Source organism: Diprion similis, chromosome 2 (assembly GCF_021155765.1).
Source record: "Diprion similis isolate iyDipSimi1 chromosome 2, iyDipSimi1.1, whole genome shotgun sequence".
Lineage (NCBI taxonomy): Eukaryota > Metazoa > Arthropoda > Insecta > Hymenoptera > Diprionidae > Diprion > Diprion similis.
In genome coordinates, this window is record NC_060106.1 from 6655185 (window position 1) to 6674382 (window position 19198).

At 36.5% G+C, this 19198-nt stretch overlaps 1 protein-coding gene across 2 annotated transcripts in view; it reads right to left on the reverse strand.

Annotated features, from left to right (window-relative positions):
* LOC124416155 (protein vein) overlaps positions 1–19198 on the reverse strand; it is a 235837-nt gene that overhangs the window by 24132 nt on the left and 192507 nt on the right. Inside the window, exon 5 of one of the 2 annotated variants that reach the window (XM_046897077.1) lies at positions 16999–17057. In XM_046897077.1, the coding sequence (XP_046753033.1) occupies positions 16999–17057 (59 nt within the window). Of the gene's footprint in view, positions 1–16781; positions 17058–19198 lie in introns of those variants that run through there. The other variant, XM_046897076.1, reaches the window with a different exon arrangement.

The following is a 19198-nucleotide window of genomic DNA, read 5'->3' on the forward strand; positions in this document are numbered from 1 at the left end:
CGGTAGATGGAGATTCATATATAAATGAGATTGTCAGCGGTGCCTGAATGCTAATTTGAATTTCGCATTAGTTGATGTTTATAAATAATTATGCGCAATGCGATGCGAGACGTAAAGTATACTGTACAGTCGAATTATTGAACCGATTAAAAAATTGAAGAATGAAATTGTTCGTCAGCGGTATAATATTTTCGAACAATTTTCAAGTTTGAGACGGTCATTAGTCCTTATCTTTCACGAAAATAACTTTTTACAATATTCCGTTATTCGTCAAAGGTGATAACCGCAGTAAACCAGTCAAGTTTAATTACAGGTTTAAAAAAGTATTTCATGAAATTAAATCATTCCAAAATATGAGAATTGGGTGAAAAACACGAGAGTTCAATAATTTTTAACGCATTCTGAATGTAAAAACTGTTCTAAAATTGTTCGAAACTTTACAGGCTGCTTAAGCATCAGTTTGATAATTATTTGGCATATACAACAGAAACGTAGTAGCATTTCCATCTTGCCACTAAAAAACACTGAATGTAAAAACTGTTCTAAAATTGTTCGAAACTTTACAGGCTGCTTAAGCATCAGTTTGATAATTATTTGGCATATACAACAGAAACATAGTAGCATTTCCATCTTGCCACTAAAAAACACCCTTAACGACCTGCCCCTAATAACTGTCGTCAACGGATATAGCCGAATGCACGATAACACGATACGTACAAGTTCTGGGAGAGCTAGAAGGAAGCTAGACCGTGTCTAGCTATGGTCTATGGTCGTTATAAATGTCGTTTCGCCTAATTAAGAAACCCGGTGCCGACGGTGTACTTAGCATATCTTTTTCACGGCGAGCGATCCCATTTGCAGGATGGGGGTTACCCAGGTGGCGTAAGGTCAGCGGGACTAATAACCTCGCAACTAGACTGTTTCAGGTTAGGGCATAATTTATTTTTTTTGCCGAATTAAGGTCTGAGCGTTAGTTTTTGCCTAAATGAAAACCCTTCTCAACTGTAGGAGGAAGTGATCCGAGTCCCGATGATCGATAAGTCAGCCAATCAGGTGGGGATATGCCCCTACTCTCGGACATTCGAAAAAAAGGTTTGCGTCTTGGATAAGTGTCGGTAACCGGATCTGTACCCAAAACCAACTTTGCTATTCTACTCTCACGATTGTTTGGTAAAATTCCAGGAAGAATCTAGAACAAGGATGTTTTTGGAATGATGGAAAGAAGTCAGATTCTGTGAGGCAGTTCTTAGACTTAAGCTAATGAAAAGTGAAGTGAAAATATTTAATGTTTAAACCTTGTTCTAGCGAAAAAAAAGTACAGCAATGATCAAGAACTGTCTTCCCCAAATACAAGGGTCGGCTACCTATATTAGGTCACTTGGGATTCCCAGGTGACGATTGCGACTGCCAGGTGCAAGCAGCGGCGGGTTTGTGGCTGGTAACGATTCGGATCAGGATGATAATCCGTAGGTCTATCCCAGATATCTGCTCGTTGCAGCGGACTGAGGATAACGCGAGGAAGTGGCGCTGATTAAAACGAGTTGCCCTGTGTGCACTGCTAATGAACCTGCTTCAACCCCGAGCACACAGAATCTGCAAGGGCTTGTAACTGTAATACGATGGACTATATTACCTTGTGTAAGCCATTATATCGGAACCCTTTGGGAAATTGTCTATGGCCTTGCTGCCAGCGCTTCAATCAGCCGTGAAATGTACCCTGATACGCATTACCATAGAGCGCGAAGCCGCTATACGCAACCTACTGTGAAACACTCTGACGAACCACTTCCTAATCTGATCATCAATTTAAGACTTCCGCCCTTCCGTAAGCTCGGCTTGATTTCATCCTAGATTCAAAACCGGATCACAATTCTTGGTAATCACCGAGACTCCTTCCCTTGGGTTACGTCTTTGTTGAAAAAAAGCATGAACTGATTTTACAGGAATTGCTGCTTCTAGTTGAAATAAAATTATGATTCATGTACCTACTTCGTGATAATCGACTGGGTGACCGGGTCTATGAATTGTTTGCTTGGACCGATGGTAATGACCAAATTATACTTGCAAAGTGGATTATACTGTCGGTGGGTGAGTCTTTGAATCCGTTGTCTTTCGACGGTTTATCGCGTAATCAATACACTTTATACTCCAAGGAGCGGCTCATTTAACCGTTGCAAAGTCAGGCCGTTCGAAATTAATCTAAACGAGTTTCGAAAATCGTACTTTTGAGAATTAGGAACTTGCAGTGAGTCTACATGATCAGCTTCTGAGCTATGGATCGATAGCATATTACGTAGAGTGAGCCAAAGACGAGTATTGCAAATACGCAAGGCGAAAGAGGTTTACGTAATGTAACAAGAGAATATGTTCGACGTTACTTCACGAAGCACGAAATTGAGGTTAGGGTCGCGTAATGCTAGATTTATTCGCAACAGCGCAAGCGCAGAGTACAGAAAAGATCACTTTCAGCTCCTAGGACTTAAAAGTGCGCTTTTTTGTATTCCGCGCATACGCAGTCGTGGCTCGCTCTCACCATCGGTAAAACAGTTGCTTTACGTACCGAACACAACCATGAAAAGACATGTAAGACATACTCGCGTCGTATAAAAACTATTCATATCATCAATGATAAGGTCTGGCCTCTTTGATAGAGATGATTTCAGGATTCTAAAGAGAATTTATGTTACCTAGTTTCAATTGTAGAAAGTTATTTACAAAATCTTATGAATCTAATTGCAGGTAAGATAAATTCAAAGTTCGTAACACAATGCTGAAGCTCTTTCTGTTAAACAATTTCGGTTTTATGACTAATAGATTTTTATTTTTTCATAAGAAGGTAGGCGACCGTATTTTGTAGAGTGAAAAATATCTTAAGGCTGTTCATTTATTTGAATAATTCAAATAAATTTTGAAGTCAGTATTTCAGTGTAGGAAAACCTCACGGATACGAACGATGTAATTATCGGCTACTTGACGGATCATTTTTTATTCCGTCATGCGTGCGTGAGTGTGTTTGTTTTTTCTCTCTCTATCTCTCTCTCTCTCTCGCTCTCTCTTTCTGGAAAGGGAGTGATAAATAGCTTTGGAAGCGAAGTGTTGTTCTTTTTCCCGCACAGGGTGTGCGAAAACTGAAAAGATGAACAAAAGACAAGAATAAAAAATAAAAAAAATGCCCAGAACACAAACCGAAATAAAAAATGAACGATAATGTGAGATGTGAATATGCAGTTATATAGCTTATATTTCGGACCATTTGCAGCTATAACATACGTCAACAACCTATGTATGAAATTTCAATTTATGCGACGCTGCCGACGTTATGACTCGACGCTTTGCTCGTTCACTCACGGTCTGTTGGACTTTTACTGAATGCTCTGTTGGATTTTGCAAGTTGGATCGCTACACCATTATTGGTACATGTAACTCATGGTTGATGGGAAATCCTGCCTCGGTGGGTTCGAGTCATGACACCCGTCGCCGTCGCGACGCTTTAGTACGTCGGGCGCCGTCGTAATAATACTCGCGTCGGAGCTGGCGAATTAAACGAGTCTAGCCAATGCCCTACCCTTCCACCCGCCTATTTCAGTGTTCTGGTATGTCATCTCTCTTGTTAGTTCAGTACTGTATGTTCGGGAAATTCGGACGGAGCGATCGAAATAAACATCTCATAATCATTTCGTGGATACCAAAGCGAATTACCTTGGAATCAGACCAAAAGACACAAGGACGAGCATCCGTGCAGGATTTACTGTACATGTCGTTTTTTATGCTTATCCGGGGAATAACTATACTACCATAACTGTTCGCAAGGTCTAAGGTCTTTTTTTTTTTTTTATTTTCTTTTTTTATAAGGAATACTTTGCGTCAATGTTATTCGCAGACGAGAGAAAATTGCAAACAATTGCTTGTTAATTCTAAATCTCGATAAATGTCGAAATGCTTTTGAAGGCGAGATGTTATGCTTGAGAATTTTTTCGACATGATTTGAAAGCAAATGAGGACTTATTAGTTCATCTGTGTTATGTGAATTCAGTTAAAAATATTTGAAGTCTTCAGAATTTACCTGAATTTTTGCAAGTAGTCATTTGTTGAAAGCATGCAATGACATTACAGCCATTTTAACTTATGTGAAGCCATTGATATTGAAGTTGAAATTACTTAAATTTACTTGAAATTAAATGAATTTTTCGTGTTATGTCAATTTAGTTAAATTCATGCAGAGACATTCTGAGTATTGATATTTTTTGAATTTATGAAGTAGGCTGTATAACGGGTATTCCACACGAAACGCGTTGCGGCCGATGGCCGTGCTTTACTATCTTATAAAGGGTCTTCCGTAGTTTTTGGCTCTAGATAATTCTTGACTCCCTGCCAATTGCGATTGAAGGAAATTTCTTTAGGGTTCACTCAAGTTACTGGAGAATTTTACTGAACAAGACCAAGTTGTGAAAAAAGTGTATTTTGTGACTCAAAACTATGGAACACTTTCCTCAAGATCGTAAGGAATAAAATTCTGGCTGGATGTCAAATTTGTTGACCGCCGGTCGAAACCCGTCCTTTTCGCGTGGAATATTCAATAAATTTGGTTAATTTAAAGTGAATAAAAGAACAATAGGTTCTAACTTCTAACAATAGGTTCGGTATTTCTGGATTAGTACCTTTGCTGGAACGATCGAAGCACTTAAATTGAGAATAAATAATTGAAACTGATTTTGTATATTGAATATTCAATAAATAAATGATAGGAAGCTGAAACCTTTTCCTCGCGGACTGGGAAGAACATGGAATTCTGTTACGGATCTTTTAAAATTACTAGCATTGAACAATTGAGTAATATTGAAAGTTTTTCACTGTGCGATATTTCGATCAGAGAAGCAGTTATCATCCAAAGTTTAGAACGAACCTGAGATTTGTCCGAAGCATCGACTTTGATCGATTACTTAGAAAAAAAAAGAAAAAAAGAGATGGCATATTCTAATGCAATGCTGGCCTGATTTATCCAGTCCATTGTTCAGTTTGATCACGTCGTTCAGATAACGTAATCTCAACTACGTCACTCTAGTTCATAATCACTCTGCTGTGTTTAGTATAAACGATAACTGAAAATCGATTCTGATTATCATATTTTCCCGTTTATACACTTGAGAAAGTAGTTCAATTACAATTTTGAATACTATTTCACTTCCAGAGTCGAAAAATTCTCAAAAATGTTTTCTTCAGGACTTGGAATAACGGTAATCCTTACTGCGAGCCTAATAAACAGCGTCGTATGAGCGTATAATCAAAACTGTCAGCCACTGCGCTGCTGATCAACGATTTGTGCAAATGTCACGTTGTGTGAATTACGAATATTTTTTGCGGTTCCGTAAATATTGTCGCCCGAACGATGCGCGAAAAATTTCACCGACGGAAATATTTGCGTTTGGATTAAATAAGTAACAACGCTGCATTGCAAAATGCGTTCCATTCGTCACATTCTTTTAGCAATAGCTTATACAGTGAAACCGAATTCCAGTATCCTTTTCTCGAGTTTAATAAAACCCTTGTAAATCTTCGGTGACTTCGTATATCGGGGGAAAAGTTTTTATTCCACAAGTGTGTAATAAACCACGATAGCTCGTTCTGCCGAAGTGCAGCAGCGCAGGAGTCAAGAACCCGTGGCTCTTCCACTGGTGGATACACTGCTACATATGTACTATATATATATGATACATGGGTCTATCCTCACGAGCAGAACTAAAGGAACTAATACAATTTCGCGGTGCGACTGCACAGACTTTTCGAAAAATGGTTAGAGACCGTTCTCGTCTTCGGCACTCGGTGGCGCTCCATATCCCGCGGGCTGTGCATTCGTAACGTATTCATGACTCTGCAGTAAAATGTAGACAACTGCGTTGGCAATGTATAATCGCAAGCACCGGGCTTGCAGCCGTACAACAGCACGCGAACCACTCGCTGCTGGGACGACAAAATGCAAAATGAGGAAAATTTGCATTCGAACTGGCGCGCTTTGCGCCCTGCGGACGCCGACGTCCGTTCATTTGATTATGCGAACGTCCGATGCGTCACGGTCTCTGATACGGCATAATTTTACCCCATACTTCGACGCAAACACCATCGCTTACACAATAGGTACACCTCTACAACCTGTCTCCGTTTTACTTCTATGATCTAATTGTAATGTTGCAATTTACTCAGTTTAAAGACTCTCTTTACGACGGATTGTCCTCATTGATTTAGAGGCTGCAATCGATGTAGTATTCTGGAATTGATATGCATTCGAAACGTTGTGTTCGTACCGTGATATATAATCTAAGGCACTGATCTCTTTACTAACTGGATTCGAGGTAGAGGGAAATTAAGATGACGATGCTGCAGTAAAAGTTTTACAAAGTGTAAATCGGATTGATTCCCTGATTGCTTATGGGTGCCATAATTATTTAGAATTAATAAGAATCTTATTACGGAGATTTAAAGATGTTCTAACTTGACGACGTGATCTATAAAAATTTCAAATGTCTAAATTCGTGATTTTTATTTGAACACGATTTGAAGCAGAGTTTCAAGCTAAGTAGAAGATTTTGACAAACTGGATGGACTTCGATGGAACAATATAGGCGCACTGATTATTATGTGCATGGATCAACAAACATGAGGGATCGTAATTTCGTCGAAACGTCCGTAAACTAAACATGTTCTTACTGGGAATGCTTGATTAGAGTGAAACAAGTAAAACACTGTACTGCACTAAACACTGCATACGTGGCTCCATGCATTACGAGTAGAAACATTAATTACAAACCGATGACCGATTCCAAATGTACTTGTAAATCGATACGATGAATCGCCCACCGAATCAAAACTGAGAGTCACAACTGTGTTTGAACACAGATCCATTGTGCAAATGTTGTAAAGGCACTAGTTATGGCAAAATCCGTAAAATGAAGTGAAATCCAAAAAAATTGGGCAAACTTTGGGTGAGAAATTTTCTTTTCTAAATCGGAGTTTTACAAAAATTTGGTGTTTTTGGAAGATTGAAAAGAAAAAACGTGCGGTCATCGAGTAAGGGAACATAAAAATGAAAAACATACAAAAAAACAAAGACCAAACCGGAAACCCGTGCAATGCATCGCCCTCGCAATCAGTGCAGCGAAGTTCGAGTGTACTTGACGCGGTATTTTTCTTGGGAAAAGTCAAACATTGGCCGAGCCCGGATCCTGAGTGGTCGCGGTTCGAGTTCCGGATAGGATCACCCTCCCGCACCTAGCACCGTGCTGATCGGGAAGAACTGAAAGTTGACTTATGGCTGCCGGAAGTTTATCGACAAGTTTCTATCTCGTCAACGAAAAGACGAGTTAGCTCAGAGTTTTCGAGGTTAGTTCAAGTTAGGACTCTCTGTGTGCGCATACGCCACGCTACATATATAGTTAATGAAAGGTGTGTATGTGGGTCGTTGGTTTCATATTTTCGAAAGAACCAGAAGAAGCTTTTATCATTTATTTTGACTGGAGATACTCGATTGCCAATCCATAAGCATCGGCCAGAAAGAGAACCAAAGTCAAGATGGCGATGAGAAGAGTGATCAGCTGATCGCTGGAATGAAGAAATTAATTGATTATACGAGTACAAATGGATAAAAAAGTTTGGGCAAGCTGTTAGGCTTCTATTTTGATGAATCGAATGAATATGTAGTGATAAAGTACGATTTTCATAATGAAATGTGCAGCAGATATTAAACTGTCTGCCATCAAATGGCGCCTCTTTATATGCGTTTATAGTCACGTAATGTTGATTTCCTCAGCTGTGAAGTAAAGTGCATTTAGGTTATACGAGACATGTGATTTCATTGTACACGTTTAGTGTACAATTATTACGATATCGATAGTTATAATTTGTTAGAATTATGTCGCCATGCTCCTCAGACATGCTCGGTGACCTGCAGGCTTGTACACTTTTGTAGTTTTTGTTCGAACATTAAGATTGAAATTAAAAATTGTACAGTGTATATTATAACTTGATGAAAAATAAAAAATGTAAACTAAAAAACAAATATCAAGTATAAATGATGATCTGAATGTAGAGATTATTTTATGGAGTTTCTCTACATGGCAGTATTGAGGATTTGAAAAAGTTACGAAGAAATACACAATTGACATTCTCACAACAAATGTAGGATTTGTTATACAGACATATAGACGTTTTTTTTTTTTTTTAATTCTAAGTTCTTACAATTTTCTACGACGAGGTTGTTATACACATTTTGTTGTTTCGTATCGGATGTTATATGTTACAGTGGATGGGATGTCGCATGCGGTTAATCTCGATATGGCGTGAAAATAGTCTGAATGTATTTCTAGCTCAGCAGCTCAAAGATCTAAGCTAGTGATCAGTAAGATTAAAGATAATCAAATGACAGCGTGAAATTTTAACCTCGTTTAGTTTTTTAAAATCGATCTTATGCGCCAGTTCAACAAGTTTTGAAGGCTCATATTATTATCAGTCACGTTGTATTAGAAGGACGGTAAATTTATTGAATATTATCAGCCTCAAATTAATATTCAACGATTGAATAATAAACTCGAGCTGCAGACGCGAGAGAGGAAAGGAAAAAACAAACACAAAAATGCTGAACGGTCTGGAACCGCGCGTGACAGTTCAGTATTATTCATATAACGGTCGCGTGATTGGACTTGGCAAATTAAGAATGCCCGAAATCATGGATCCATTTTTCCTGCCCTCGTTACCGGCATCGCATAATCACAGGACGACTTCTATTGCCGTGACTTATCGGTAATCGGTTAGATCGCTAATCAGTTCGTAACCGATTCAAGTGGTAATCGATTTGCGGAAAAATAATCAATTTTGTGATTCTTATGAATTTATTTTACGCTTTGGTTTCTACCGATGATTCCATTGCAGTATCGCATAAAAAAGAAAGTGTGCAAATGAAAGGATCAACTCGATATCATAAGAATAATGACAGATGATGGAAAAATATTTTGTGTATTTGATTGACTCAAATTACAGCGTAGCATGGAACGAAAGGTAAATCAAGATCAAATTGCGAATTTATCCAAAAATTCATTTGATATAACCGAAAATTTGTTTGTTCGAATCGAATCTCGCTGTCTCATCCATATTGTTATCAAAAGTAAATTCAATTTGTTAAATTGAATATATTCTTTCTCTATCAAAAGCAAATGGAACATTTTTTTCACCTGTTGGAATAGAAACTGATTCGTTCAAAATAAATACCGCAGACGAGCGATGAGAATAAAATCAGAAATGGCAAAACGGAGACTCGGTCTTTGCGAAAGGAAGAATGAGATGCGAATGAGAAGTGGAAGGATTATATGATATACCGCATGGGATTTTCGTGGTCTTGAAAGTCGCTGATACAGGTTGGTTCTAGTGAGCATGCGATTAGTTGAGGCTATTCTCTTTTCTAATAAAAGAAAAACTTTTCGTAACTTCTCGTAATCTTTTGCTGACCCTTCTCATCGTCGCATTCTGCCGATTTCGCGATTCGCGGAAACTTTTCTCGGGAACTGTGCGAGAGGAAGGAAGCGAAGAAGCAAGAAGGGCAGAGAGAAAAGATCACACACACACGCAAAAATAATCCCCAGACCGAACTTTTCTCAATCGATGTGGTCGGTGATCGTACGATATAAAAGCCTGACTTTTGCAGAGATATTCGCATATCACGGTCCGACCATTGTCCAATCACCCAACCGAGGGTGATTCAAATTCCGCCCCAATGTTCTATCTCAAGTTGGAATTCAAGCCCGAACTCGTTTGGCGATTAATTTTGGAATTAGTATTTAAGAGAATATTGAATAATCGTGCTATTGATGCGATAAGAGGTTAGTTAAGGTTTTATATTTTAAATAACAAGCTCAATCTTTTTTTTTTAATTAACACGTCCCTTTAATAAGCGTTCCTTCAGGGAAAATCTACACAGTAAGAAAAAGTGGGGGACAAAAAAAGGCGGAAAAGAAAATTACTCTTGTAGTTAAGTGTACTAATACTGAACTTTTCTTTGTCCAACGAAAGTTTTTCACTCCCTGTGGAGTCGACCTTCATTCAGCCACTTTCGGCATGAGGCTGAAATTTGAAATCCTTGTACAGGCTGCAGCGTATGAGTAACCTGGTCTGTGAAACTTCTCTGTTCATTAATTTATTCTTACAATTAAAAATTTTCGCTAGTTTTTTATATTCCAATTTATTGAGTGGTGAATTTATTTATGTTAATTCGATCGAGTTGAAGATTATGTTGTTCAATAATTTACGAGTCAATTAATTCGAAAATATACGTGTAAAGTACGTGTCTTCATCCTCTCTACAACTTTCTTAAATTGGGTCAAAATCAAGGGATGATTTCTCGCTGATGATGAAGTTTATCATTGCATGACTATAACAAGACAGGAAGAAACTGTTTTATCTACAGATGCACTTTTATTACTCGACACGTTCATGACAGTTCTGTCGATCCTTTTGAATCCGTCTAAATCCTAACAGATATCCAAAAATTCACATTCCAATGGTACCTCAAAGGGACTGAGCAAAGTTCCAAATGTATTACGAAGCATGAAGATTTATTAACGTGCCCTTTATGCTACTAAATTTATCCAGTAGCTGTATTCACGTAGTTAAAACCCAAATCGGAGATAAACGAGTGGCAGGAATTTTCGGGTTCGAATTTGAAATAAGCAGAATTTCGACCGATCTGGATTAATAACGACCTTGCATAAAGAATATTATACGACTTTCGAAAATTCGAGCAACTTGAAGCTTTGAAGTCTCCGTAATTATTGAAGGAGATTTTTTGGGCAAGGATCGATACTTTTTATTAATTTTATTACGGAATTTGCATAGATTGAATACTTATCCAGTAATTATGTTAATAATCTACAAAAATCTTCTCAAAAGAAAAAAAAAGAAAAATTCAGAAAATTTTAAAATCACGAACAGAAGCTTGGATATCGATGCTTCGTTTCAGATGATTGAAAAATGGTTGAAAATATATTCGATTATACCATAAAATACGTTAATATACAACTGTGTCGTAATAAACGGTATCGATTTTTGTCCAACCAACCTATTCCTTAACCCTTAGAAGACGGGGTCTGAAGAATTTCAAAAAATCTTTTTTATTTTCATAGAAAAGCGATCTAAATTCCAGAACATTGGATCAAATTGAATTCAAATGTTGGTAGATCAATGCCCCAACCCCAAACGGCGTATGCCGTTCCTCTAAGGGTTAACCATTAAAAATATTCGGATCACTTGGAGTCTTCACTGTTCCTCATAGATTAATAAAACATGACGTAAATGCTCGATTCTAATTATTCTGATTCCTAATTCCAACCTGCACCAGCAGCACAACAGTAAACTGATTGTGAGGCCTGGATGTAGAGTCGTTGCAACGTCCGACGGCTAATGACTGACCCCCGTCGTCACAGGGTTGCTTTTTGGCGGGAACTCGGGATTGGTTACACGTTCAGCGCCTCGCAGCGATTGATTCCTTTTCGATAATTACGCGTTTGATTGATTGTTTACCGTTGAACCAGGTGACAGCGTCACGTCATTTACAGTTCACACACCGCAGGCTTGGAAAGTGGTGATTGGCCGCACTTCTGGCTCTCGGATTCTTTGACGCGCGAGTGGAGAGTGATAAATATCCTTCCTAAATTGACGGGGCGCGTACAGAGTGCAGATCATAAATTTTTATCAACGTTTGCTGGTTTTTTTTCTATTTTTTTTTGTTGTTTTTTTTTTTGCTGTTTTTTTATTCTCTCCTTCTTTTTTTGGTTGCCGCCTCAACCGCGCGCGATACGGTTTTATCACTGCGTCGTCGTGCACGCTCAGCCGCGGACCCTTGTTAGAAAGAAAAGTGGACCTTGCTTTGGCGCCGAGGGCTGGTGCTCGTTAATCACGCTTAAATGAGGCAATTTAACGATAATTAACTGCGAGTGAGAAAAGTTGTTTCCATGGTTAAATATATACATGTTCGGTTTCTTTTTTTTCCATTTTTTTTTCTCATCATTTTCAGAAGTAGAAGAAATGAAATAAGTATGGGAATGAAAAACGACGAATAAAGAGGGATGGAAAGAAATTCTACACGGAAATATTGTCCTCCTGTGAGTATATTGATACCGAAATTTGCTGGCTCGGTGTCTCATTATTTTCGCGTAGGTTTGTTACTGATAAGGTTAAGTTAAGGTACCAGTGAATTGATTTCACATGAAACTTGGGACTATTTTTCGCATGTTCGAAGGAGAAATATATGCACCATTTTGCTAATTCCAAAAGGGTTTATGCTTTAGAGAACTATCTAAAGCCAAAAGGGTGTAAAAAATTTTTTTCTTTGTCAATCGTTTCGTATATTTATTTTCAAGCTAAATATTAAAAAAAAATTGTATACGACTCCTTGGCTTTAAACTTAGATGTACGCCATCTTGGATCAAAATTTTTTTTTTTTTCATGACAAAACGTAGATGGAACACCTTTGGGCTTGGAAGTCCTGAAGAATGATCGCGAGATGGGACTGCTTTAGGCTGGAATTTCGTGATCAGAAAAATATAGCAGCAGCATTTCTCACCATCCAAGCCTTCTGGTTGGTTGAATAAGGTTAGGTGGAGTTATGTTAGGTTAGGTTAGGTTAGGTTAGTCAACCTATCACTGTTAGCTATTGGCTCCTAGGAACATTTTCTGAGATTTGTGATTGGTACTGCGTAGCCTACTCAATCAGGCGGTAACTGTCGACCAATAAGATTCGAACAACTTTACGCACGCGCATTAAGTGCGCACTTTTCTCATGGACACACGGTATATCGTTTGACTTCAGGGTGGTGTTAAGCCGATCGAGTTATCGAACATTTCGTGACTTTGCGGCGAGTCTAGGTCTTGCATAGCCATGTGAAATCTTTCTTTATATAAGTATATCAAAGTCGACGATGGAGATGTTTTGGGATTTTCGGAAACTTATCGCTCCTGGGCATTCATATTAATGCACATCGAGGTGGAAGGGAGAAACAGTCGCTTGACTTTTGCTCGACGTGAAAAGTTGGGAAAGTTTTTTTCCGGATGGGCGGAAAGGGGCAGCGGCCATAATCCGTTAGCTTTAAGACCGGCAACTGTTATATTTCGTTTTCCAATCTCCGAAAAGCTCCGAAGCTTACTGCCGAACTTTGATTAGAGACGTAATAAGAGAAATATACTTTTTTCAGCTGGTTTTATATCGACTGAACGAGAGTCTTTACGAGGTGGTCACGGTGTTTTATGAGAACGTTTTATTGCGGCTATCGTTATAGGACGGCATGGCACATGAGCTAGGTACCTATATCTATACCTATACCTATACGCGCGATATCATCCACGTAGAAATATTATGTTTCTCTGGCGATAATTGAAAAAAATTACGATATGAAAATATAACCGCCTACTAACCTCGCTCGAAGAAATTTCCCCCGCATACGTCACCCGCGTCATAAATATTATATTATTTACGTAGCTATCACAGGTGTGAGAAATTGCCACGTTAGCAACAACTGGGAACTTGACAGTATAACGCAGTGAATTCACTTTCGACATTTCAATCGTATTCGCCAAAATTTAACACGTAAATGATAATCGTGAATATGTATATATATATATAACGTTGATAATTCTCAAAACGTGAATATATTAGAAGTAACAATATTAATAATAATAATAATAATAATAATCGAGGGATGTAAATGAAAGGGGACATCAAAAATGAAATGATGAAAGTGACTAATAATTTTTACTCTAGTTACTCAATATCCGTAATGAATTCAAACATTTTTTTCCTTTTTTATCGAAGTTGGACAGTCTGAAATGCGTCACCGGGATAACTTTGTCCGTCAGTTCGTTGGAGGGTTATTAATTTTGATTAGTATATGAAATTGGAATGATTAATTTTATGATGTATTATTACAAAGATGACATTGAATAAAGATAAATAAATGAAAAAAATTACCTACCTTTAAAGGATGAGCAAATAAATATAAAGAGAATGTAAATCCAAACACCAGGAACCCAGGTCAGGTCGTACAATGATATTGTACGTATAAAATATAGAAAAAGAATGATAAAGAGGAAAATCGTTTGTTTTGAAAATAATTACACAGGCTATCATTACGAATTTACCTACCAAAATCCTTCATTTGTTGTGAGCGAATGATTCGTGTGTTTATATCTGCGTGTCACAATTATATACATTATACATAAATAAAGGTAGAGAGAGTATAACCATTAACCATATATAACAATGAATAAATAATATTTGAATTTCGAAACGTTTAATAAATGAAAAATAAATAATAAATATGACAAGGACAACACAAGGTAAACAACAAAAGTGTTCGCCGAGGTGAAGATATGACGTTTAATCAATAATCAATAAAATAATGAATTAAATAAATAAATTAAGAAATTCCCTTCTTCGACTGCTTCTTACTGCTTTCGTTCTTTCTTTGTGTTTTTCTTATGTTTTTTTTTTTACTTTTTTTTTACTTTTTTCTCTTTTTGTTTTTTTTTTTTACCGGTTTTATACACATATTTATATATATACATATATGTATAGGATTCTTTGTATTCGTGTGTGTATATATATCTATATATAAATATATATGATATAATGTAAAAGGTAAAAGCGGGTCCCGAGACTGGCGGAGCACAGCGCGTGTATCCCTTGTAGATATTGGACAGCTATTAAGAGGTCTCCAAACAGAATGCCATATATATTATGTATAAACTTTTTTCACACAAGTGACTGAATTGCGAAAATCGCGACCGACCTGGAACCGGTGTTGAGTTACCATATACAAATCCTACAACAGGTCACGTTTTTAATTTTTTCTCGTCATTTAATTTCACTCTGCGTTGGACTTATTAAATTTTGCTAAAGATATTCGTCGTCGAATATATTTTTATAATAGAACTATAATAGCAGCACCGCATGTATTTTGCACACCAATTCTAGTAAGATGAAAAAGAAAAACAGATTGTTTAGAAACCCCTCAACTTCGTATACCAGTTTTCTTTTTTCGTATTTGCTATTTATACAAATCCATTCTGTTTAACTATTATCTTAAACCTCTGCTGTTTCGGCTATCCTATAATAATTATTACTTTAATTTATTTTACACTATTATTAGTATTAATTATGATGATTGTGATTATTGTGATTATTGTGATTATTATTACTATTTTTATTATTACTATTATTGATATTACTACTATTATTAATATTTTTACTACTACTACTGTTATTATCATTATGATTACGATTATTATTATTATTATTGTGATTATTATCGTGATTATCATTATCGTTATCATTATCATTATCAATATCGTTATTATTATCGTTATTATGATGCTTAGTGTTATTATTATTATTATTATTGTTATTATTATTATCATTATTATGATTATTGTAATTATTACTATTATTACGATTATCATTATGATTATTATTGTTCTTGTTATCATTATTATGATTCTTAGTGTTATTGTTATTATTATTATCATTATTATGATTATTGTAATTATTACTATTATTACGATTATCATTATGATTATTATTGTTCTTGTTATCATTATTATGATTCTTAGTGTTATTTTTATTATTATTAGGTATCATTACTATTATTAATATTACTACTATTATTAGTATTTTTACTATTATTCTTCTTATTATTATTGTTGTTATTATTATCATTATTATTACTACTAGTATTATTATTGTAGTTATTATTTTTGTTATTACTACTGCTACACTACCACTACCACTACCACTACTACTATTACTATTATTATTATCATTATAATTATTATTATAATTTTTATTTCTTCATTTTGCCCAGTGAAACTTTACGCGCTTTGCCTGGCATTCGTCTGAGGCTTAAAATGGATTATCAATGCAGTGATAAGTAAACCAAAAATTAGAAAAACTATCCCGTAAAAACTTTCTTAATATACTCGCTAGACTGCCGTTCTATTTCTTACTTCAAAATTATCAGTGTACTGCGTACTATGGATCTGTTAACGTGATAATACAAATTAGTAAATTATAAGCAATCTTTCGTGGTTGTAAAATTTATTTGCGTTTAATTTTCGACAGTCGCGGTTTCTCGATTTTATACTTCTTCTTTTATTTTATTTATTTTAATTAATTAATTTTTTTTCTTTCGTTTGTCTGCTTTAAACTAAACCGAATGATTGTGGATATTTTCTTTGATAGTAAAAATTATGCGCGATATTCACTCAGGCAGGAGGGAAGGGGTGAGGGCGGAGAGGTGAAGAGGGGGTTGGGGGGAGGTTCTTTGGTATGTTCGCTGTAGAATTAATAAAAATAAGACCCACGCACATTTTCAGATGGGCCCTCGCGTCGTTAACTGCAGTTATCGGGAAATTAATAATATTCAATCCGTGCACAATTGCCGCGTTTATTCAGTATTCAAAGATCTTGGATTCTGAAAAGTGCAGCAGCTGCATCGTTTAAGGAATTGAGACAATGTTCTAAAATTGTATCAAATGAATCGTGTCACAGGTGTAGGAATAATTTGTCGCCAATCGCGTGACGAGATTTCCTTATTTTTATATGTCGTCGTTAGATTCTATCCTATTTTCGACCGATTTATCGTTATTATTATACCTACATGTAACATTTCGCTAAAATAATTTTATTCATTTATATCTCGATCGATTGAACCCGCGTAACGAGTCGATAACTATTTTTTTCAAAAAGAGTCTGACAACGCGGGGCCCCGTTTTTTACAGGGTCGTTGTTATCATCTAAATTCGCGTTTCGGTTTACTAATTGCAGTTGGGAGGGAGGGAAAGCAGTTCGTGCATGGGTCGCAATAATTTTTACGCCTTATTCGACCCTGACACTCTTTCGCTAGCAGTAGTACGAGGTGGAGAGCCCGAGCTTGCAGGAAAATGGTCCTCTGTGACGGTTGTACGCACTTCCGGTGCTTGTTACATCCTTGTTCTCGCACCGGAGGCCCGTGAAACCCTCGGCACACCTGAAATCAAAGAAAGTATTCTGTCAGTTGGGCCTCTTTTTTTTCTTTTGGATTCCTTAAAAATCTTAACAAAAGGTTAAAAATCTCAGGACATTTATTTGATTTCATTTTACGAAAACTCATTTTATTCTAAAGACTATCTTTTAGAAAGTCGTTGGAAGATTTTGTTTTTTATCGTCGTGATATTGTTCGATATTTGATATCATAACATTTCACCAATGTTCATTATGATCGACAAATAACAGTATTGAATTGATTATCGAAAAAAAGAATATCTCTTTCAATGACTTTGTAAAAAACAGTTTTTTGAATGAAATCAGTTATCAGAGAGTGCAACCAAACGAATCTCTTACATTTTAAACATTTCGTAAGCAATTTCAAACGGGTATTGTTTAAAAGAAATCATTTTCTCAAACCTCAATATTTTACTTTTTTCGAACAGTAATAATAAAGTTTTTTTCTGAATGAGTTACAACCACGGTGATGAAATATTGCGTATAATTTTCGACGGAGTATTTATTTCGAGATTTCTCCAAATTGCTTTGAAAATTGGCGTTTTTCGTGAGCTCGGAATACAGGGTTGAAAAAAAGTTTCAGCAAGTAAAATCACAGCTCAAGTGAAAAAAGCATTAAAAAAACATCAGCCCACTTTGAGTTAATGTACCTGAAAAAACGAAAATGCAAGATAGTCAGACATATAGACGTTAGCTGAATTGTCATGGAATGTCCCTTGTGTTATATCATACGCGAATAATTAAACTTTGCAAGCTCAGCAGATTTTTTCGGGGATCAAAACGCGGCGAAATTTATATCGGCCATAGTTCATGCGAAACTGAAAAAAGCAACAACAGAAAGAGAGAAAAAGATCTGTTTACTCGGATGATGAACTGTACGAAACTAGCGTGGGGCGATAAAAATGATTTAGTCGTTTGGACATGATAATGTATATAACTGGATGGCATTTCACATTGGTGAAACGTTTCCGAGGGAAGCAGAGTCGCCGCCATCGCTGGCTCGTAGAAATCAAACAGTAAGCATTAGTTATAGGTATCACTACTATACCAAAGCTCCTGCAGTCATTCATGCTTTCAGACGGGCAGAGAAATTGACGTGAAAGAGCCTAACGGTATAAAAAATGATTTCGTGAGGTTATCGAGGCGGAAGAGTCCGATGGAAAGATCGATCGGTACGAAACAACGCGTTCAACCGCGACCCCCGACCAAGTTGGCGCAATATTGGCGATATTGCGACTTTCATTGTTACACGATGGATCAAATTGGATGAAATTAATCACATTGAATAATGACGAATAAATCGCCTCGTCATTTTTTCGTTTCAGGTCTTTCCCAGCGTTGAGTGCTTTTTCGAATCATCGCTTCGAAGACAATTGACCCTAGACTTTCTTCAACTTTTACGGAACTTGGGCCTTGCAATTAGTCTCTTACTTCACACCGTACTTGAAGCACATCCTGGAAATTTACTGACTTCAGAAATTTTTCTCTGAGAGATGTGGTGACCGTAAAAATTTGGAAAATATTAATAAATTTTCTAGTATACTATTAATTAATATAAAAGTTCTCAATTAAATTTTCCGCTCGCCGTTGATTTTTATTTATAAAATAAAAAGAGTTATGAAAAAGAAATTGAGCATTGAGAGTTGCAATCTTCTTAGTATTGCCAGCTGTAAATAATTGCCAAATATAGAGTAACTTGTAACGATTTTATATATATTTCCGAGTGAATCTCACAAAGGCAAAGTTCGTCAAGCAATTTCAACGGTGAATAAATAATTAATACAATTTTAAACGTGAATTGTGGCAGTAAAACATTTCTCTCGGTGTATAATTTCAACGAAAGTCGTACTTGTAGGACGAGAAGAATAATTTAATGCTCTTGAGACCAGAGGGATGTGAAGTTGAAAAGTCGGAATGAGTTTGAGGGTGGCAATTGGCCAGTTATATTATCATCTGATGCGGGGTAAAAAAGCTGCGATTAGGCTGCAGAGAAATGACTGCTTTCAATTCAGTAAATAGTCTTGAGTGTTTGTCATATAAATAAAATAAACGTGGCTTTAATTGAATAACGTATAATTATTTCCTGCATACCAATGTTTGATTTTTAATCCAGCGACGTGTTGTCGA